This window comes from Culex quinquefasciatus, chromosome 3, assembly GCF_015732765.1.
Source record: "Culex quinquefasciatus strain JHB chromosome 3, VPISU_Cqui_1.0_pri_paternal, whole genome shotgun sequence".
Classification (NCBI taxonomy): Eukaryota; Metazoa; Arthropoda; class Insecta; order Diptera; family Culicidae; genus Culex; species Culex quinquefasciatus.
The window spans coordinates 27,373,702-27,396,576 of NC_051863.1; the positions used below are offsets into that span (position 1 = coordinate 27,373,702).

General features: G+C 32.9%; 2 protein-coding genes across 6 annotated transcripts in view; both read left to right on the forward strand.

The window, feature by feature from the left end:
- LOC6054670 overlaps nt 1-2,631 on the forward strand; it is a 44,009-nt gene extending 41,378 nt beyond the window's left edge. For all 4 annotated transcript variants that reach the window (XM_038262757.1, XM_038262759.1, XM_038262758.1 and 1 more), the window contains exon 4: nt 1,111-2,631. In XM_038262757.1, coding sequence (XP_038118685.1) covers nt 1,111-2,321 — 1,211 coding nt within the window. In that variant the 3' untranslated portion in view covers nt 2,322-2,631. The remainder of the gene's footprint in view (nt 1-1,110) is intronic.
- A 16,192-nt stretch (nt 2,632-18,823) lies between these two features.
- The window catches only part of LOC6043569, a 53,572-nt gene continuing 49,520 nt past the window's right edge, over nt 18,824-22,875 (forward strand). For both annotated transcript variants that reach the window (XM_038265604.1, XM_038265605.1), the window contains exon 1: nt 18,824-19,329. In XM_038265604.1, the coding sequence (XP_038121532.1) occupies nt 19,296-19,329 (34 nt within the window). In that variant the 5' untranslated portion in view covers nt 18,824-19,295. The remainder of the gene's footprint in view (nt 19,330-22,875) is intronic.

The window sequence follows — 22,875 nt, forward strand, 5'->3', positions numbered from 1 at the left end:
GCTGTGAGTTGTGGATTGCCTGCTTCTCTAATGAAGGTTCGACTGAGGGGCATGCTTATTAATTTCTCGTCGCTCCATACCCTCAGTGACGTGATGGGAGCAAGGGCGTCTATGCAAAGTGTCCCTACACCCGCTACAAATTTCCGGCGCTTGGGGTGGGAAGAGGGAAACCATTGTATTTTATGCGCCGGTATTTGTAGCATAAAAATTCGTGCAAAAAAACTTATGCACGTGGGTGTACAGATTACGGAGTAAAAGATGATCGAATTGTTCACCTAGCGCTCACATGTGTTCCAGGACCAAGTTGCCTGCGGGTATGGGGATCATACATACATACATACATACATAGTAGAGAGTTGTCGGCGGTGGCGATTGCATCATCGAATGCAGTGGTGGCCGTGGTCACTTGGGTTTGTGTCCCGCCCGGAGGTGGTTTTGCGGATGGCGGGGGCGGCACCACACTATCGAAAGGTGCCACGTTCGTTGGCGATTGTGGCTTTCGCAAAAAAAAGTGTCGCGGTTATTTTTTCACCGACTTGGGGCTCGTGCCGATGCGGTTCAACGAGGCTAACCCTAGGTAATGTTTTCGAAATGGTCAACGTGTGTAGTCGTCACTATGCTGGGATACAAGTTGCCCCCTTTTCATAAGCTAGGGCCGGAACGACCTGCGAACGCACGTTGAACCGCGGAAAAGATGCTTCTTACGGCAGAGAGACAGACAGCAGAGAGATGCACCTGCGTAAACTGCAGCAGCAGCAGCACGTTGGATTGCTCTGAGAAAGTGGGGGAAGGACAAGCAGACAGATGTGAGGCCCGGTTTGGTGTGCAATGTCTTGAAAAGGTTACCACTTGGTGTGCTGCTCTGGTGCAGCTGATGGCAACTGATGGGGTGTGGGGGACATGACGAAATCCGGCCCCGCATGGTGCGCACACACACACGGCATGTGGTCGTCGCGATGCCTTTTTGCCAAAGATGTCGATTCGTGGAATTGGGTGTCCTCTCGCTATCTAGACTGAGGATGCTGGCAGGGTTGATGACCTGATTGATGATTTCTGCTAAATAATACTAAACTTGAGTTAGTTATATTAACAATTACTCTATTCTTTCAGCCGTACCGGACATCAGCTATTACCGCGGCAAGATGGAGGTGGACGACACGGACGAAATGGACGACGACGATCAGCCGGAAATGTACCACCACCAGAACGGTGACACAAACGGTGGAGGAGTGCAAGTGTATCGGCCCCATCCGAACCAACACACGGTCCACAACCAGCAGCAGCAGCAGCAAACGCTCACCAGCGGGCACATCGAATTCCTCAAACAGATGACGGGCTTCCGCAAAAAGTGGACCCCCTTCGAACTGCGCACGTGCATGGACATCCGGCGAATCATCGGAAGCAAGGAGTACGATTCGCTGCGCAAGAACGACGGAATGCCACTGCCGAGTGCGAAAACGCTGCGAAAGTACAAACACACGGTGCATCTGGACGGGGTGGACGTCATGAGCCGGAAGCGCAACTTTAGGGAGATGGTGGACGGAGTGGTTCCGGGGATGCCCAACGGAAACGGTATGAACGGGCTCGCGGGCTACGGCAACGACGCCGACGACATCCTGAACGCCGAAGAGCCGGAAGGATTCTTCGACATTAACGGATTGACCGAGGAACAAATCGACTTCCTGCAGTCGTTGTCGAGCAATACCAAAGGGTTCTCCGATTTCGAGCTGCAAAAGACGCTCGAGCTCAAAAACGAGCTAGGCGGTCACAACTACGAAATTCTGCGCAAGCAGGAGTGCCTGCACGTGCCAACCCTCGCAATGCTGAAAAAGTACGAACAGGAAAACGGCCTCGAAGACCTGTCCGCCATGGTCGTCGTCGAAGACGTCGACGAAGAGGACGACGCAGAACCCGAACAAGAACCCGAGCTCGACCAAGAGTACGACAACGAGTTTGCCCTCCCCCCGGACCACTTTGGCCCACTGGACATGATGAACGGCGGTGGCGGCGGCGGCGGCACCGGCGAGGACTCGCACATGGGCATCTTCGAGCACCATTCCATCTTCGATCGGGACGACGCCTCGTCCACGACGTTCGACATGGGCAAACTGTCCCAGCAGCACGTCGAGTTTCTCAACACACTGCCGGAGAACCCGAAGCGGTGGACCACCGAGATGATCAACTCGGCGCTGGACATCAAGAACGAGATCGGCACCCGCGACTACGAGCTGCTCCGGCGGCAGGGCATTCCACTGCCGGCGGCCCGCACCCTGCGGAGGCACAAAGACATCAAGACGCGCGTGGAAGGGGATGTGGTTTGAGCATACACTTTTAAGAGCTAGTGCGAGGTACCTGTATATTGTAGCTTAGAGATGATGTGGTGTACATATGAAATAACGTCAAAGGCCAAAAATTAAGGAGACGGATGGATCGGAATGTGTAAAATGTTTACGACGAAAATAAGCAGTCACTTGGGAATAGCATTATTGTTGGGGCGTTTGCACGCCGGAAAGTCACGTAAAATTTCCATTCTTTTTTATTTAGATCTATTGATAGGTTAGCTTGAGCTGTACTAGTTTTAGAGAGAGAGTAAAAAACGGAAACAGCAAGATGAGAATAAAACGATTTTTTTTATTGAAAACTGAATATCTTATTTTTGCCGAAAATGTCTTAAAATGTGCATTAATTGACCAGCCCTTTAGAACCGGTTCCGCAAAACTGGTGATTTTCGGAAGAAAAAAAAAACCCTGAAAATAGGGTGTCTTTGGGGCAGTTGTTCCAAATTTGAATGATCCTACATCCGATAATGGGTAAACTATTGCGCCCTCTGCGGGTAAAAACTGAAACAGTTGCTTTTCTCCATACATTTTGACATTTTTCCCATACAAACCTAAAGGGTTTACTGGGGAGGGTTCCCGTGGTCAGAATGAGCTCAAATTTGTAATCCAGCCTCGTGATGGGTCAATCTTTGATTTCAGAGGGTATTACCGTGGGGTTACCCGGATTTGGACCATCTTAATATGTATCAAAAATCACGGTTTTTGATTCTGGACATGAACATTTACGTTTCGACATATTCGGCCACAATTCTGTTTTTTTTTTGTTTTCTATTAACCAACTTTTTTTTTTATCATTATCTGTCAATGTTCATTGTCTGTTACATAACCATCTACACCAGGGGTGCTCAATGTTTTTGAATGGCGAGCCAAATTTGAAGCTCACATTAGCTTGCGGGCCATACGAGAAAAAAATGTTTTTTTTTTAAATTTCAATCTATAAAACTAACAAAAAACTAAATATTAGAAAACAAAAAAAACGGTTTTGTACAAAAAAGCCTCCAATCAACTGGTTAAATTTTATTAAAATCAGAAAATAACAACAAAAAAAATAACAGCATAAATAAATGCTTTTCATTGTAACTTTCGTGCCTCAACAATCAAGATTTCACAAATATAATGAATGTTTTAAAGTTGTATTTTAATTGATGTTTTTAATTTATTTTGTAAATATATTTCAGAAGGGGTGACACAAACTTTGTAAAAGTGTGAAATTTATTTTTTAAACTATGTGCAATCTTAATTATAAAAAGTTGCTTAAGGATTAAAAAAAATCCTCCAATTTTAATAAAATTTTAAATAAATATTTGATGATAATTTTGAAATTATTTACTGTTTTTAATCACATTTAAACGTGTTACGATAGATATTAATTTTATATTAACAAAATCTAAAAAGGATCACAAAATAGGCATAAACTTAACCTAATTTCTAGGAATCATAAAATAACTTAAAGATGCGTCAAAGGGCCATTTTACATGATCATTCAAAATGGGTCCGCGGACCACAAAAAATGACCTCACGGGCCACGTTTGGCCCGCGGGCCATACTTTGGTCATTCCTGATCTACACCTTTTTATGTTCTAATTATTTTAATATTATTTTAATGACTTTTGATGTATTTCTTGCTTAATTTTTTTTCGGAGCTGTTGGTCAAAACGAAAGATAAAAATGACCCACTTTTACGGAAAAAATGAAAAAAATAGAGTAAGTTTTCAAACGTTTTAGACAGTAAAGTTTTGATAAAAATATGACATCCTATGATTCTTTAAAAAAAGCTATATGATAGCTCAAAACTTTTATTATATTGGCTTAAATTATATCCTATATAATTTTTTAGTTGTCATTTATATTCAAGTTTATGTTCCGTGCTTAGATTCGAATGAGAAATTATTAATTTAAATTAATTTAAATATGTATTCCAAATGATACCTATCATCCCACGATACAAGTATTTCGAAGCATAACATTATATCAATATGTATTTTGAAATAAGTACGAAAAAATTAGAAATTACATAAAAATAAAAAAAAAACATTTTGAACTACACAGCAAAAAATCCGATGGTAAAATCGCATGCAAAAGCATGCACATCACCTTCGTTAAAATAAACACTTAATATTAAACACTGCGTGTACATTTTTTGCAAACACAAAAAAAAGTTGCAACCGACGGGATTCAAACCCAGCACCAACAGTAAGGACTGGCGCCTCAGCCCACTCGGCCATCAGACCGATGAAAAACTGTCAAGATAAACGCATATATGAGCTTGACATTTCGGTCAAGTAGGTTTCCCATACTGACGTGCTACAAATTTCAGGGTGTAAAATCACATAAAATTGCATAAAATAATGCAATATTTATTTTACACCCAGGTCTTTTACACGCAGCTGGATTACTACTTTTTTAGCTGTGTATTGCAATAACACTTAAAAAATTGCGAGCATTTTTTCAGGGTTGTTAGAGAAAGAAATAAGAATACCGTTTTATAATGTTATTGAAAATTTAATTCAAACAATGAATTGAATGGAGTTAAGAGTTTTCCGAAAAACATAATAATGATTTTACAATTTACACATTTAAAATTATAAAACAAGAATGATTGAAGATAAAACATTCTAAGATTCCATGGTGACTACTTTAAATGTATACAAGATAAATAATCATTATAAAAATGTCTTGAAAAATGTTCAATATACAATAAATTATGCTGATTTTTTTAAGTCAGCTGCCCCACTTTAACTTTTGGGGGGGGGAGCGGGCGATTGTCGTGCTTCGCCAGTGCCAGTTAAGACGCTTAAGCAAAGACACACACCTTAAAAATTTAAATTTTTGTGTTGCTCACTCACACCAATACCACTCGCACTCGCCAGCACGCACACTGCCTCAGTTATCGTAACGCCCAAGCTGTCAAACATTTTTGTTTGTTTTTCCAAACGTGTTTATAAAAAAGTTAGTGCGCTTTTTTCGATTTAATCGATTTGCTTGCGAAATTGAAGGTAAGTTTTCATATTGATTAATCACATTACACATAATTACATGACGCGTTTCTTTCCCCGGCAACAGATATGATGATTTTCCAGCCTGTGGAACACCGGGACGAGTTGGCAGCTTGTTCCTCCGCCACCTCTTCCAAGCGGCGCACAGCTTCTCCGACGACCAAAACGGCCACCGTGGCCTGACCCAACTCCCGGCAACATTGGCGCCCAATCCGTATCATGCTGAACGCGCTACCTCAGGTCGTCGAACCGGCCACTGTAAATCCGCCAGGCAGTTTTTCTAGGCTGCAAGAGCGAACTGATTCTCCGCGCCGTCGCCTCGGCCAACTCAATGTTCCCCGACGGATCAACCGCCGTCGAGCTGGTCAACTCGCTGCAGCGCAAGATGCCAATCCGGCCGTCCAGCAGTTTGTTCAGTCCGTCCTGCCCCAACATCCAGCGCAGTATGTCGGTGCTGAGCCAAACGGTCGCCGGAGAGAAACAATTCTCTGCGCTGCCACCGTAGCAGTCTGTGGCCAACTCATTGTTCCCCGGGAGATCAACTACGACCGAGCAGTCCAACTCGCTGCAGCAGATTCAACCTCTAGCAACTTCAGTGACGTCACGCAACCGGGGCCGGCTGTTTTGGACTTGAGGCGGCTACCGTGGAAGCGACCAGCCCGGAGGCCACGAAATCGCTGAAGGAATCCCTGCGGGAACCTCGCCTTCACAAGACCAAACTGACTCGAAGCAACAAGATCTTCCAGCGGAAGTTGATTCAGTGGCAACTGCAGCAGTCTGTGGCCAACACATTGTTTCCCGGCGGATCAACCGCGACCAAGCAGTCCATCTCGTTGCAGCAGATTCAACCTTTCACTACTTCAGGGACGCCACGCCGACGGGGCCGGCCGAGGTCGCTTCGGCAAGAGTTTCGTCAGTTGTAAACTCATTTGATTAGCGTTGAAAGCAGCTTTTCTGTAACAATTCAAAGTTCATTTTTATTTATTTAGTTTGAATTTCATCTCAAAACAATCCTTTTTCGATGGATTCTTACCTGTGTTCCGTTCCCTCGCTATTTTTTACAACTTAAAGTTATAAAAATTGCCTAAATGCAATTTTACCTAAATTTTACTACTTTCAAATAAATTTTGCTTAATTTACCAAAATTGATTTGACAAATTTAAACTATATTTACCGAAATTGAATTAAATTGTAGTAAAAAAATTGAATCCAATTATACTAAATTTTCTTTGTTTTCATCAACCATAATTAATTTAAATTGAATTAGTGTAACTAAATTTAACTAATTTTATATTATTATTTTTTTTCTAATATTATACTGAATTTTAACTAATTTTTAACTTGTTCTTGCAAAGATTTACAAACTTGAACTAATTTGTACTTATCTGTGCAATATTTGAAATATTTATAGTTTTAATCAATTTAAACTGAATTTAACTCGTTTTAAGTAAATTGCACCAAATTTTAATAAATGTTCCTAAACTTTACTTCATTTAACTGAATCTTACTTATTAAAACCAATTTTTGGCATAGTTAAGTAATTAAAACCAAAATTTGCTTAGATTTAAGTTCTATTCCCTTATTTTGAGCTATTTTAGCTTATTTTAACTAAATTGGCCTAATATCATCGATGGATTAAACTTATTTTAACTAATTTGAAATTTAAAAACTAATTACAGTCGACTCTCTGGCTGTCGATCTTCTCGATATCAATATTGCTCCATCTATCGATGAATTCTTTAGTCCCTTCAAACTGCATACTTCGCTTGGCTTTATTCCTCGATATTTTCTCTTGCTTGAAGGATCTCTTCCTCGACGGTCCCTTGGATTCTGTTTGCTTTAAAAATCTCTTCCGGTTGTCAATATTGTCACTATCTCATGGCTTGCATAGACATTTTTCTTTGCGAAACGAAGCTTTGAAGGGTGTTTGACATTAGTTTGTTTTTGTTTGCTGGACGTTGCCATGATTCTCTCCCATAGCTGGGTACCAAGAAAAACTAATTTTCAATCGAGTCTTCATTTTGCATCGTTCTGTAAACTGATGATTCTCTTCCTCGACGGTCCCTTGGATATTGACAACCAGAGAGTCGACTGTAATACTCAATTTAAGCTTATTTTTTAAACTTATGTTTACTTATTTTGACTTGTTGAAACTGATTTCAATTAAACTTAACTAAATTTTACTAAATTTAACGAAATTCAATACAATTTACCATATATAACTATATTCACTAAATTCAATGAAAGTTAACTACCTAATTTAACTTGATTAAATTTATTTTAATGTAACTTAATTTTACAAAATTAAACTAAATTCTACAAAAATTAAGTAAACTCAGTCAAATTTACTTAATTTAACTTAACTCTACAAAATTTATCTAAATTTCACCAGAATCTTAACTTAATTCAACTAAATTTAACGAAATTCAACATTATTTGATTTAATTCAACGTTATTAAACTTAATTTAACTTAATACAAGTTTATAAAAATTCTGGGTGGTCTCTCATGCTCATGCTTAAAACAAGTTTATCAAAATTTAACTTAGTTTATCAATATATAACTAAATTTAGCTCAATTCAACTCAATGGAACTCTATTTAACTAAATTTAACTTAACTTAAAAGATTTTTTCAAAAATTATTTTACCTAATTTATCTTTGTTGAACCTGATTTACCTTAAATTTACTTAGTTTATTTTAATTTATCTTTATTTATCTTAGTTTAAAATAATTTAACTTAATTAACGTAATTCAAGTTATTTTTACCAAATCTAACTAAATTTAATTCTATTCAAAATAAAATGACCAAATTAAACTAAATTTAATCAAACATAACTAAGCTTAACTAAAATTAACTTGTGTTAACGTTATTCAAGTCTAGTTATATTTAGTTAATTTTGTTGAATAGAATTAAATTTAATTGAATTTAGCAAAATTAAGTTGAATTACGTTGAATTAAGTTAAATGAAGTTGAATTACCTTAAATTTATCCAAAAATAAAGAAACTCAGATAGACTTAGGTAGTTGAACACAATTTAACTTCAAATAACTGAATTGAACTTGGGTTATTTAAGTTATGCTTTATTTAACTTAATTTATCTTTATTTAACTTAAATTACATTAATTTGGCTTAATTTACCTTTATTTAAATTAATTATACTAAATTTTACTCAATTACACAAAATTTAATTTGATAAATCTATTCTGAACTTAATTTTACTTAATTTATCTTTATTTTAATAAATTTACCTTATTTATTCAACTTCATTTTACTTAATTTATCTTGAGTTAACTTAATTTAACTTAATTCAATTCAATTTATCTTTAACTTAATTTAACTTAAATTAATTTAATTTAATTTTTCTAGTAATTTATTTTACCTAATTTATCTTTGTTGAACTTAATTAACTTTAATTTAACTTAGTTTATTTTAAAGTCTCTTTATGTATCTTAATTTAAATTTATTTAACTAAATTAACGTAATTCAACTTAATTTTACTAAATTGAATTCTATCTATAAAATAACTGAATTGAACTAAATCCAATCAAACTCAACATAGGTTAGCTGAATTTAAGTAAATTCAACTTAATTTAAATTAACGAAATTTAACTTAATTTAATTAATTTTACAAAATTTAATTTTAACTAATTTAACTTAATTTAAATTTAATCAACTTAATTTAACTTAATTTATTTTAATTTAACTTAATCAAACTTAATTTTATTAAATTTAACTAAATTCAACTCAATTTAACTAATTTAACTTAATTTACTTCATTCAACTTAATTTACGTAATTTAAATAATTTAACTTAATTTTATTTATATTAATTTAACTTAATTTAAATTAATTTAACTTCATTCAACTTTACTTAATTTAACTTAATTAAACATAATTTTACCTAATTCAACTTAATTTTACTTAATTCAACTTAATTTAACTAAACGAAACTATTGGCACTACGCCCCCCGGGGCATGGCCTTCCTCTAACGTGGGATTTCTGCTCCAGCGCCTCTGACGAGACAGGAGAAATCGGGACCGACGTTTTACTTCACCATCCGATAGAAGCTCAGTGGATAAGGCGGGAATCGAACCCGCGTCTCATAGCATCATCGGGATCGGCAGCCGAAGCCGCTACCCCTGCGCCACGAGACCCACATTTAACTAATTAAACTTAATAAAACCTAATTTATTTTAATTAATTTAAATGAATTTAACTTAATAAAAATTTATTTAAGTTAATTCAACTTATTTTAACTTGATTCAGCTTAATTTAACTTTATTCAAATAAATTTATCTTTATTTAACTAAATTCAACTTAATTTTACTTTATTTAACTAAAACTAACATCATTTGACTAAATTTAACTTTATTTGAATCAAGTTAAATTTAGTTAAATAGAGTTTAACTCTATTTAACTAAATTTAACTTAACAATTTTTTTCCAAATTTATTTTACCTTATTTATTTTTATTCAACCTTAATTACCTTTATTTTACTTTGTTCATTAGAATTTATCTTTATTTAAATTAATTCTACTTAATTTTAAAGATTTTAACTAAATTTACTTCTATTTAAAAAATAAACTAAATTAAACTAAATGCAATCAAACTTAACTAAGTTTAACATAATTTAACTTAATTTAAATTGATTGAACATAATTAAATTGAGTTAAATTTAGCATAATTTTGTTAACTTATGTTAAATTTAGTTACATTATGTTATATTATGTTAAGTTATGTTGAATGTAGCTAAATAACATCAAATTACGTTAAATAACGTTAATTTACGTTTAATTAAGTTTAATAGAGTTAAGTTTAGTTTAGTTTGATTCAGTTTTGTTGAATTTAGTTATTTTTTTTAAATAGAATTAAATTTATTTAAATTAAGAAAAATAAAGTTGAATTAAGTTAAAATAAGTTAAACTGCTTAAAATTTAGCTTAAAAAGAAACTTAGATAAACTTAGTTTATTGAACATAATTTGACTTCAAATAGCTTAATTTAGCTTAGGTTATTTAAATTAAGCTTTATTTCAATTAATTGATCTTTATTTTACTGAAATACCCTTATTTGGCTACATTTATCTTTATATAACTTAATTAAACTCAATTTAACAAAATTTAACCTTATTAATCTATTCTGAACTAAATTTTGCTTTATTTATCTTTATTTTACTTAATTTACCTTAATAGATTTCAATTAATCTTTAGTTAACTTAATTTATCTCAATTTAAATTAATTTATCTTAACTATCGTGATCAACTTAATTTTACTAAATTTAACTCTATTTAACAAAAATTTACTAAAATCAATCAAACTTAACTAAATTTAACTGAATTCATCCTTATTTTACCTAATTTTATTTTAATGTATTTTAATTGAACTTAATTTTACAAAAAATACTAAATTCATTTAAATTCAATTAAACTTAATTAAATTCTAGCTTTAACTGAATTTAACTTTAACTGAATTTTACTAAATTTTATGTCAATCTTAAAATCATATCTTTATTTAACTTAATTTAACTAAATTCACTATATTCAACTTTACTTAGCAAACCCAATTTAACTTTATTTAGTTTAATTTAGTGAAATTTAATTTAATTTATCTAAATTTAACTTAGTTTAACTGAATTTCACTAAATTTAAAGTTAACTGATTTTTACTAAACTTAAAGTTAACTGATTCTTACTAAACTTAACTGAAATAAACTAAATTTTAATAAATTAAACTAAATGTAACTGATATTAACTAAGTTTAACTATTTTTTTCTAGATTTAACTTAATTTAACTCAAATTTACTTGGTTTAACTTTATTTAGCTAAATTTTGCTGAATTTAACTTATTGTAACTAAATTTAACTTAATTTTATTTTATTTAACTAAATTTTACTGAATTCAACTTAATTGAACAAAATTTAAAAACATTTGACCTAATTTAGCCAAATTTTACTAAATTTAATTGAATTTGTCTTAGTTTAACTGAATTAAACTTATTTTAACTGATCCAAACTTAAATCAATTTAATTTAATTTACCAAAATTTAACTAAACTGAACTATTGAACTAAATTTAATCAAATTTAGCTAAATTTAACTAAATTTTACAAATTTCAACAAAATTTTACTAAATTTTACTAAACTTTACAAAATTTTACTAGAATTTTACTAAATTTTACTAAATTTTACTAAATTTTACTAAATTCTACTAAATTTTACTAAATTTTACTAAATTTTACTAAATTTTACTAAATTTTACTAAATTTTACTAAATTTTACTAAATTTTACTAAATTTTACTAAATTTTACTAAATTTTACTAAATTTTACTAAATTTTACTTAATTTTACTTAATTTTACTTAATTTTACTAAATTTTACTTAATTTTACTTAATTTTACTTAATTTTACTTAATTTTACTAAATTTAATTTTACTTTACTAAATTTTACTAAATTTTACTAAATTTTACTAAATTTTTCTAAATTCTACTAAATTTTACTAAATTTTACTAAATTTTACTAAATTTTACTAAATTTTACTAAATTTTATTAAATTTTACTTAATTTTACTGAATTTTAATAAATTTTACTTAATTTTACTTAATTTTACTTAATTTTACTAAATTTTACTTAATTTTACTTAATTTTACTAAATTTTACTAAATTTTACTAAATTTAATTTTACTTTACTAAATTTTACTAAATTTTACTAAATTTTACTAAATTTTACTAAATTTTTCCAAATTCTTCTAAATTTTACTAAATTTTACTAAATTTTACTAAATTTTACTAAATTTTACTAAATTTTATTAAATTTTACTTAATTTTACTGAATTTTACTAAATTTTACTTAATTTTACTTAATTTTACTTAATTTTACTTAATTTTACTTAATTTTACTTATTTTTACTTAATTTTACTAAATTTTACTAAATTTAATTTAACTTTACTAAATTTTACTACATTTAATTTAACTTTACTAAATTTTACTAATTTTAACTAAATTTTACTAAATTTTACTAAACTTAACTAAATTTTACTAAATTTTACTAAACTTCACTAAATTACGCTAATTTTTTTCTAATTTTTACTAAATTTTACTTAATTTTAACAAATTGTACTAAATTTTACTATATTTAACTAATTTTAAACGAAACTTAACTAAGTTTTGATAAATTATTTTTTTTCTAAATTTTACTAAATTTAACTTATTTTTACTTATAGATGAATTCATCTGAATTTCTTCAACTTAATTTAACTTCATTGAACTTAAATTAACTTGATTTAACTTAATTTAACTTTTTTTAACTTACCTAATATCAACTAAATTTTAATAATTAATATTAATTTAAAGTTATTAAAACTATTTTGGTTAGTTTAGTTAAAATAATTTTATCAAATTCAGTTATTTAAACCAATAGGACCAGTTTAAATTAATTTAAACATATTAATTCAACTTTTATTTATATAGGCTAGTTTTAAATAGGTTTAGTGGCTTTTATTGTAATTTTAAAAACTCTTTGAATAAACATTTTAATCTGTTTTGTTTTTTTATCACCCTATTCGTATTGATCACCCTAACCGCTCTAAACTGAATCCGGAAATACTAAAGAAGAAGAAGCACCCCCAAAATGCGCCCCGTTCCGCCATCGCTTTTTTGCCCGTTATCGTGGTCAAAACGGGCCCAAAAGCGTGCCACAGACGGGCGTAACATAGCGGCCAAAATGCGTAACGCCCGCCTAAATGTTGCATTCTGGCACGCAATGGGCCACAACGAGGGGAAAAAGCGTGCTGAAAATCGGGCCCGCTTTCAGGCAAAACGTCCCCGCTTTTTGGACGTTTTCCGCCCATTTTTCTATGTGGGTATGAACTCTATCCAGTCAATGTGCTTCGTGTTTAAGATGTTTGAATGATTCCACCACTCTTCACCTCGGTTGGAGTCTCGGCTGTTGGTTGAACGGTTTTGTGGTAATTTTCATCGTGTATTGGAAACGAACCTCACTGGAACGGCAATGTTAGTTGGTTCTGCAGAAGAGAATTTAACATAAGAAATGAATGTTAAACTTTCAACTTTCCCTAAGGTGTCCACGTGGTTTGTGGATGGTCCCTATAGGTCTTCGCTAAAGTTATCGCAGTTTTAGTGAGGAAAGTTTTTTTTGCCGATTTCGTCACTTCCCGTTTTTGCGCGCGGCACGTCGAAAAACCCGCGGATTTTATATCTTCAAAACATCGTAGGGGAAATATACCCATTTTAATCACTCTAGGCCGTTCGACCAATTCTCATCATTCTTTTGCCGATTTCCGCTATTAAATCAACTTTTTCAGATGTATCAACAATGGACAGTTGCTTGCTCACTTTTATCTGAGCTATTTATGACTTTGAAACAGTCAACAACTCTTTATGAAAGCTGTAATTCAGGATCAAAGTGCTGATAGGCCGATAATAGAAATAGGCTGAAATAGGGTATAGTTCCCTTATATCGGAATCCTTTTAATTAACTCCTCCCATTTTTGAGTATGTTACGTAAAATTGTAAAATATTTTCAGACATATGCTCTTCAAGAGCGAGTCCACGGGCAAAGCATACCCATTAGAGTGTAACAAAATTGACTTTTTGGCGGGCATTCAAGGGTTTGTTCCGGTGGGCATACTGAGCCCAAATCCCAAATATGAGCTTGATTGGACGCAACAGGAGCTGGCGCTCCGCCCTTCAGTTTTAAATGGGATTTAACCCGTAAAAAAAGATTTTTTCAAAAATGTGTATTTTTGAGGCAGTGATGTTTTTGGTAAACGCATTGGTGGGCAAAGTGCCTCAAAAATACACATTTTTGAAAAAATCTTTTTTTACGGGTTGAATCCCATTTAAAATTGAAGGTCGGAGCGCCAGCTCCTGTTACGTCCAATCAAGCTCATATTTGGGATTTGGGCTCAGTATGCCCACCGGAACAAACCCCTGAATGCCCGCCAAAAAGTCAATTTTGTTACATCCTAATACCCATCTCGCATCGACCTCAGCAATCTGCCTGAAATTTTTGGCGGTTGTTTATACATATAAAACTAGCATCTGGCCAAAATATGAGCTCTCTAGGTCAACGGGAAGTGGGTTCAAATCGGGACACAAAGTTTTATGGTTCAAAAACGCCAAAATTTGTAAAAGGCTGTAACTTGGGCAAAACTCAATTAAATTTAAAAATGCAACATGCATCTGAGCAACTCTCTACGAAATCGGCCGATTTCGACCATTTTTATTTTCTGTATTTTTTTAATTGACTTAAACTTTGTGGGGGCCTTCCCTATGACCAAATAAGCTATTTTGCGTCATTGGTTCACCCATACAAGTCTCCATACAATTTTGGCTGCTGTCCATACAAAAATGGTATGTAAATATTCAAACAGCTGTTACTTTTGAGTGAATTTTCTGATCAATTTGGTGTCTTGGGCAAAGTTGTAGGTATTGTTGAGGACTGTTGAGAAAAAAAGTAGGTACACGAAAAAAAAGTTAGCAAATTTTTTAATCAACTTTTTTTTTCACTAAAACTCAATTTCCCAAAATACGTATTTTTTAATTTTCGAGATTTTTTGATATGTTTTAGGGGACAAAAATCCGCAAATTTTGAGCCATAGAGAAACATGGTCAAAAAATCTGCCGCCGAGTTATGATTTTTTGAAAAAATAGTGATTTTTGGAAAAAAATCGAAGTTTCATACAAAAACAAGTTTGACATTATTTTTTAATGCAAAATTGAATTTTCAATCGAAAAGTACTTTACAGATTTTTTGATAAAGGGCTCCGTTTTCAAGATATAGCCACCGAAAGATTGATTTTAGCGAAATATTTGCAGTTTTTCAACTTTTAAAAATAGTGACCATGAGTGACCGTTTCTAAAAATATTTTTTTTGAAAAGTTTAGAAAATTTGCTATAAAATTGTCTATAAGAGAAATTGAAGATTGGACCTCGGGTTGCTGAGATAGACGCTTTAAGAAAAAGAAACACGAAAATATTTTTTTTCGAAAAGATCGGAAAATTTCACGAATTTTTCATGTATTAAAATTGAAAATCGGACCATTATTTGCTGAGATATGGTCATTAGAAAATGGTGGGTTGTTTTGGTGAGATTAAGAAAACTTCAAATTTCGTGTTTCTTTTTCTTAAAGCGGCTCTATCTCAGCAACCCAAGGTCCAATCTTCAATGTCTCTTAGACAATTTTATAGCAAATTTTCTGAACCTCTAAAAAAAATATTTTTAGAAATGGTCACTTATGGTCACTATTTTTAAAAAAATTGAAAAACTGCAAATATTTCGCTAAAATAAAACTTTTGGTGGCTATATCTTGAAAACGGAGCCCTTTATAAAAAAATCTGTAAAGTACTATTCGATTGCAAATTCAATTTTGCATTAAAAAATAATGTCAAACTTGGTTTTGCATGAAATTTCGATTTTTTCCAAAAATCACTATTTTTTCAAAAAATCATAACTTGGCGGCAGATTGTTTGACCTTGTTTCTCTATGGCTCAAAAGTTGGGGATTTTTGTCCCCTAAAACATATCAAAAAATCTCGAAAATCAAAAAATACGTATTTTGGGAAATTGAGTTTTAGTGAAAAAAAAGTTGATTAAAAAATCTGCAAAAAAAATTTCCTAGTCCTCAACAATACCTACAACTTTGCCGAAGACACCAAATTGATCAGAAAATTCACTCAAAAGTTACAGTTGTTTGAATATTTACATACCATTTTTGTATGGACAGCAGCCAAATTTGTATGGAGACTTGTATGGATGAACCGATCACACAAAATAGTTTATTTGGTCATAAGGGAGGCCCCCATAAAGTTTGAGCCAAATCAAAAAAATACAAACAAAATCCATTTCCGGTTTTGGTAGAGAATTGCTCATCTGAAAGGGCATAAAAATGCAAAAAAAATCAAATCACTTTTATTGAAATTAAGTTCGTTTCCAAGGAAACTAGATGTCACCAGAAAAAAACAGCTTCTTAATTTTTTTAACTAGAGTTAAAAATGGATGAAAATAAACATTTTTTCTTTTGAAATTTTGAAGTTTTTTGAAAAAATATTATTTGCCCCCTGATTTTTCTGTTTGTTTTAGAACAGTTGGTTTTAACTAGGCTTAGTGATTTTTCACGCTAAAAAATTGCAAATTTCACGGGGACCTTAATTTTAAAACACCAAATTTCACGGAAATTTCGCGGAACGTGACAAATGTTAAAATAACTATCAAAATCTTATGTTAAACATACAGAAACTACTTTTTTTTTGCTTAATTATACATTGTTTTCAATAAAAATAAAAATTCTTAACGTTCAACGTGGCACTAAAAAAAAACTTTTAGTAATTTAAAAAAAATCCACTTGGTTTATGAATGGGCTCTATATCTACTTTGAAACTAAAATGTAGGGCATGCAAATTATCATTAATTGAGCTGCTTTTTTAATGTTCGACTAATATAGCTAAACAGTTTTCGCTGATTTGCTACTATTTTATCCTTTACATTTTATTGAAATTCATATCAAAGCCAAATTCAACAAAACAACTTTAACTTTTTTTATGGCATTTTGCCCAATTGAACATATTTTTAGAATTTTCAAAAACTTAATTTAAAATCGATAGGCAAAAGTAATTTAATCTGTAACGAAATCTTCATAATTTTATTCAAAATCCGAACAGAAAACAAACATTTTTTTTTAATTTCCACGGGAGCCATCCACCCAAGTATTTAAATATCGTGAAAATTAAACAGGTGAAATTTTCTTAAAGGTGACTTTAAAGATAAAAAAACTGAATAGAAAAAAACTAACTAATAAATATTAATTTAATGTTGAATAACCAAGCATGAATCTTTTAACATCTTTCAAAATTAATGAAAATATTCCTAAGTAAAATTTATGAAATATTTTTTAGAGTATTAAATAAAGAGCAATCTATTTTCTCAATATGTTTCTTTGCTCTGATGAATTAGAATTTTTCTATCTGTTTTTTTTTTGCTCCTCCGTTTACTCATTGACCGGAGGAAAAGGGAAAGACGACTTCTTTCACTGAATGTTACTTTAAAAAAAATGTTTGCTTTTAATTGATTTCTAAAAAAAATCAATAAAATTTAAAGAAAAAAACTGTGCAATCTTTAAAAAAATATCACAATTCACTTGTTTAATCGAATTAAACATATTTCGGTTGAAAAAGACAGAGTTTGTAAAAAAATACGTGATTTTTTTTTTCTTTGACTGATTTTTGTTAACATTGTTTAAGTTTTCGCAGCATTCACTTCTTAGTAAATGTTGTATCAATTTCATGTTAATGTTGGTTTTGCTAACATTTTTTTAAATGGTTCATATCACATATTTCAATTGAAAACTAATAAAATTTAAGTCTTTTATGAATGAAATTTTGATTATATTATTATTTTAAAGAATTGGTCTGAGAAAAATTGATAAATTTCACGGGATTTCACGGAAATCTTCAAATTTCACGAATTTCACGCTGTCCGCGAAATCGTGAAAATTCACTAACCCTAGTTTTAACCCTTCGGGGTTTGAGTGTACATACTTTCGAGCCAGGGGGTAACTCTTTAAAATGCATTTTTTACCCTATTGTGCAATATTTTTAAGATTTTTTTCTTGGTCTAGCGTTTTTTTCATTTTTTTATTTTCTGGCTTTTTCATAATTGAAAGAAAATCTGTTTGAGCAAATAACAATTGCCTGCTTTGATCTCGTTTTCCCCGACTGTCACTTGATCGCTGGGTGTGGCAGAGACGAATAAAAATTTGAATGATCGGGTGTAATCGCAAACTTGTTGCGACTCAACTACATTTTTTTCCAATTTGCCACCGATTTTTAACACTGGGCATTATATTTTGAAAAATATCATTTTTGTATGAGCAACTTTTTAAATTGCTCCTTTGCTCCATTATCTCAAGTGTTTGTCTCAACCTCATTTTTCAAAATTTTAAACATTTAGAAAATTAAATATTGTTTTTAGCAAATTTTCTATCTCTATGTTCATAAAACATTGAAATAGTTATTTTATAACCGTCTTAGTATTGATCAGTACACGGAGAAAAAAGAGTTCCCAAAATCGTGAACAAGCGTTCATGAAAATGGGAACCTCGAACAAAGTGTTCAAATTCCATGGTACGATTTTGAAAAACGTACCATGAAATTTGAACACTTTTTTCGCGGTTCCTATTTAGATGAACGCTTGTTCACGATTTTGGGAACTCTTTTTTCTCCGTGTAGAGGCGTCGTTCAAGCTCAGACAGTCCTTCTTGCATGCAACCAGCGACACGTGCGCGCACACAAGTCGTCGTCTCTTCAGGCCGTCGGCGTCGTCGTCGTCGTCGTGTTCTCTTTCTCCACCGTCAAACAAGCGTCGCGACGCTTTTACCGTGGTGCTCCCTCCACATGGCGCCTGAACCAGCTCGAGCGCGCGCGAGGGTGTCGGGCGGACTTTTGGGTTCGTTTCCGTCAGTTTCGAAGTGACTTTGGACCGCGACGGTTTGCTGCAGTGGTTTCTCCTCTCTCTCTCTCTTTCCGGGGGGTTTAAAACGTTTGGTGTTGTGTATGCAAAAAAAAAACCCAGTAAAGTGCAGTGAACAGTGAACAACGACTTGTGCGCGAGTTCCGTGGGGAGTGAAGGAACCAACCAGATTTTTGAGTGGAGTTCTCGGAATATTTTGTAAGGACTTTAGGCCACCTCAAAGCTCGGCGAATGTCGGTCGATCGTTGTGCAAAGAAATAAACCAAAATCAACACCGGTAGTGCGCTGAACAGTGTTGTACACCACCGAGGCCTTTTCATATTTGCCTGCTTTAAGCTCCTCGGGAGTTACGCAAGAGCTCCCCGCTCAGCATCCGCGAACAACGGTCGCGTTGCGGTCGCAAAACTCATCGCCGTCGCCAAGACCCGGAGCCGGAGCCAGAGATTGTGCGGGGACTGCAACGCTGCTGGCGCAAAATGAGACCAAACTGGATTAACGTTTCAATAACTGGTAAATGCAAACCCCGAAAAATAAAATAAATATAAACCATATGTACGCGCCAGGGCAATGAGTCAATTTGCAATTGGGACTGCGGACGACTTTGCTTTGACGGAGGACAAGGAGGAGGCGAAGAGTTGGTTGTGGTTGAGAAGGTTGTGTCGCGAAAGTTTTGCGCAAGTCCTGGGGCGTACGAGGTGTGTGTACAAAAAGAGCGCGAGCGCGCGTGCGACAAAGTGCATATACTGTTTGGTGTTATGTGAACAGTGAGTCTACGCGACCACTGTGTGGGTGTGATTCTGTTGCAATTGATGGTTGTTTTGAAAGTACACAAAGAATGTAGTGTCTCACCAATGTTGGGGTCTCTCTTTCGTATTAAGGATATGTTTCAAACGACGTTTGGGATCAGCTGTAGGATGTAACAAAAACATTTATTCACAAGGTGTACTGAGTCCGAATCCAAAAATGAGAATGATTTGCTTCGACAGGACTTGGCGCTTCGTCATTTTTGGATAACTCAACGATTTTTTAAATTTTTCTAATACTTCATGTGTGTATTAAAGCCATGCTTCGAATTCCTGGAAACTTCGAAATCCGGACATCATTTATTTGCACATAATGTCACACAAAAAAGGTCGAAACGGTTTTATTTGATTTATTTTTAGGTTATTTTGAGATTTCGAAAAAAAGTATCTGCGTGGTTTAGGGAAGCTCAAATATTCTAAGAAAGCATTTGGTAACCATCCACTCAAATTCAACAAAAATGGGGTAGCAGAACTTGAATTTAATGTTATAGATCAATCCATGGTTCGTATATTCGAAGTTCCTTAGGGTGACACAGAGTGGAAGCGGCATGCAAAGTGAAGCGATTTTTCAAAAAGTCTCTGAATAATCGAAATTTCGGATAATTGAGATTTCGAACAATCGTCCAGATTTCAGATTAATTTGGACTGCTATAAAAAGTATCCCGAACGCTCAAGACACAATTCTATTCATCAAAAATGAAGTTTTTTCTTCTATTTTTCAATGTCTTGTTTTAGATAACTGCCAATGTGACGAAAAATGTTTTTTTTCCATGTGTCAACATTAGCTTTGTTCAGTCAATTTGATCGACGATTGATCGTGCTTGAAATCTAGAGTAAATTTTCAAAACAAATTTGACAAATTTGACTCATAATGGGTTTCCTATGCAGATAGGACCTTTTGAAAATGTTACCTAGAAATTATCATTTTGGTTTTTACTTTGGTGTTTCCAGTTTTTTGCCTTTCTTCACTCACTGAGGAAAGGATATAAAAAAAATCAAATCGAATAATGTACTTTGATCTCATATGCCCACCTTCACGTTTTCATATTTGATGAAATTCTAGGCAAATGTCTGTATGGGTTTTTGTAGAGATGAGAACAAAGAAATGTCATCCGCTGAAGGAATTTTGATCGTTTTGATCTCATTCGATCCGTCTTGAGTTTCCATAAGTTTCTATTCAAAATCTGCAAGTTTAGTTAAGTACTTCAAAAGTTATTACGTAACGGTTTTGACTTGAACCGGGAGGTTGTGGGGTGGTTTTTGCAAGAAAACCATCCTAACTTTTTAAAATTAAAGTGTTTTTTGTTATAAAATATCCTAATCTTTAAACAACCTGGTTTTCAACCAATCCCAAAATTGAATCCTCCATTTGCAACAACTAGAGGGTGACGATTCTCGAGATTTTCAATTTCCCGGGAATCGAGAGTTGTATTTTGGTATTTCCCGGGAGTTTCCGGGACCCGGGAGTTTTTTTCAACTATGCAATAGTGCCAATAATTTAACAGAAATGTAATAAATTTGTTGCTTTTCAACCAATTCAGTTACAATTAATTCAAACTTATTCATTGAAACGTCAATTTAATTAGCCTCGTTTTATAGTTCACAGTTCTACATTTTAATAAAAAAAATTCTGAATTCTGAAGCTTTTTGCATGGACTTGTCATTAGATTTTTAAAAATTTCAAATTAGCTAATATATAATTTCCCAGTATCTTTATTTTTGCAATATGATAAATAACGACTCAAAACAACAATTTAAACCTGGAAAATATTAAATGAAGAAATATTAACAGTTATCCGGAAAACCATCATGTTAACAATTGGTGGATCTGATCTTTACAAAGGTTGATGCAAAACCCAAAACTACTATTGAATTCAAAAAGGAAATTACCTTGATACTGCGAAATTAAGTTACTTAGAATTGAAAAAAAAAAAACAAAATTGTAAGGATTGTTATGATCGAGAGATGTTATGGAAATTGAAAAAACGAAAAAAACTTATCTTGAAATAATAAATAGAAATTAAATTTAAAAAAAAAATGAGTTTTTCATTTATGGGGTGTACCTGCTAAGTATGCTTTAAAGTAACTTTAGGCTACACTCAAATACAGTTATTGGAATTAAAAATTACACTTTCTGAATAAGAAGATTATAGAAACATTGGTTTATTCGAACTTGAATATCGATCATTGAACACTCAATGTTCTGAACAATTTCGATTTTTTCAAAAGTTTTTCTGATTAGTTTATATAATTTGGCTTTCATATTTAAAAGAATAAAATTTCCCGGGAGTCTCGATCAAATTTCCCGGGAATCGAGAGGTCAAAAAATGATCGACTTTATGCGAGGTTTACCGAGTTGGATGAATACGAGTGAGTGTTGAAAGAAAATCAAGTTTTTCAGTGACCTACAAAATTTATATGCAATTCCGAAAATAAAGCTTTTTGAATGGAATTTTATGTCAAACATCCATAAGGCCAATGCAAATATTTTTCAAAGTTCGGTTCGGCTCTGGCCGGGGTCGAGGAAGGGGGAGGGACAAAAAAAAATGCAATTACAAGCCATTTGAATGAAAAAAAAAGTGTTTTAAAATGCATTTTAAACTAATTCATCATTAGTTTTCAAAAAATGTGGTTTTAATTCAACCCAAACATGCTAAAAATGATTATAAACGCCGGGAAATGCATTTAAAATTTATTTTAGCTGATTGCACCTAAATTTCCATTGAATTTTTTGAAAAAAAAAACTTTTTTTTGTCCCCTGATTTTTCGGGCCAACATTAAAGGAGGGGAGGGGGGATGACAAAAACTTTAGATAAAATTTGTACCAGCCTAAGTTAAGTAAAACCACCGTTCAAATGAAAAAAAAATATTGAAATTTTCACTTTTACATATTAGTGCTGAAAAGTTTAACTATTCAGCATTTCAGTGCCGAAAAATTGAAATTTTCAGCACTGTTATTGAAAGATATTAATTTTCCATTCTTTGATTTTTGGTAGAGAAAAGTAGGCAGTTTCGACGTTCGAGAATGCCAAGATAGGTAAGTAGTTTCACGACGGCAATTCCGTCGTGAAACTACTTAGGGGAAATATACCCTTTCTCAGCCTATCACCATTTTGATCATGAATTACAGCTTTCATAAAGTGTTTTGACTGTTCCAAAGTATAAAATTTTAATTTGCCGAGCTATCGTGGCCGTGAGGTTACAGGTTTCGCCTTGTAAGCAGGAGGTGATGGGTTCGATTCCTGTCTAGCTC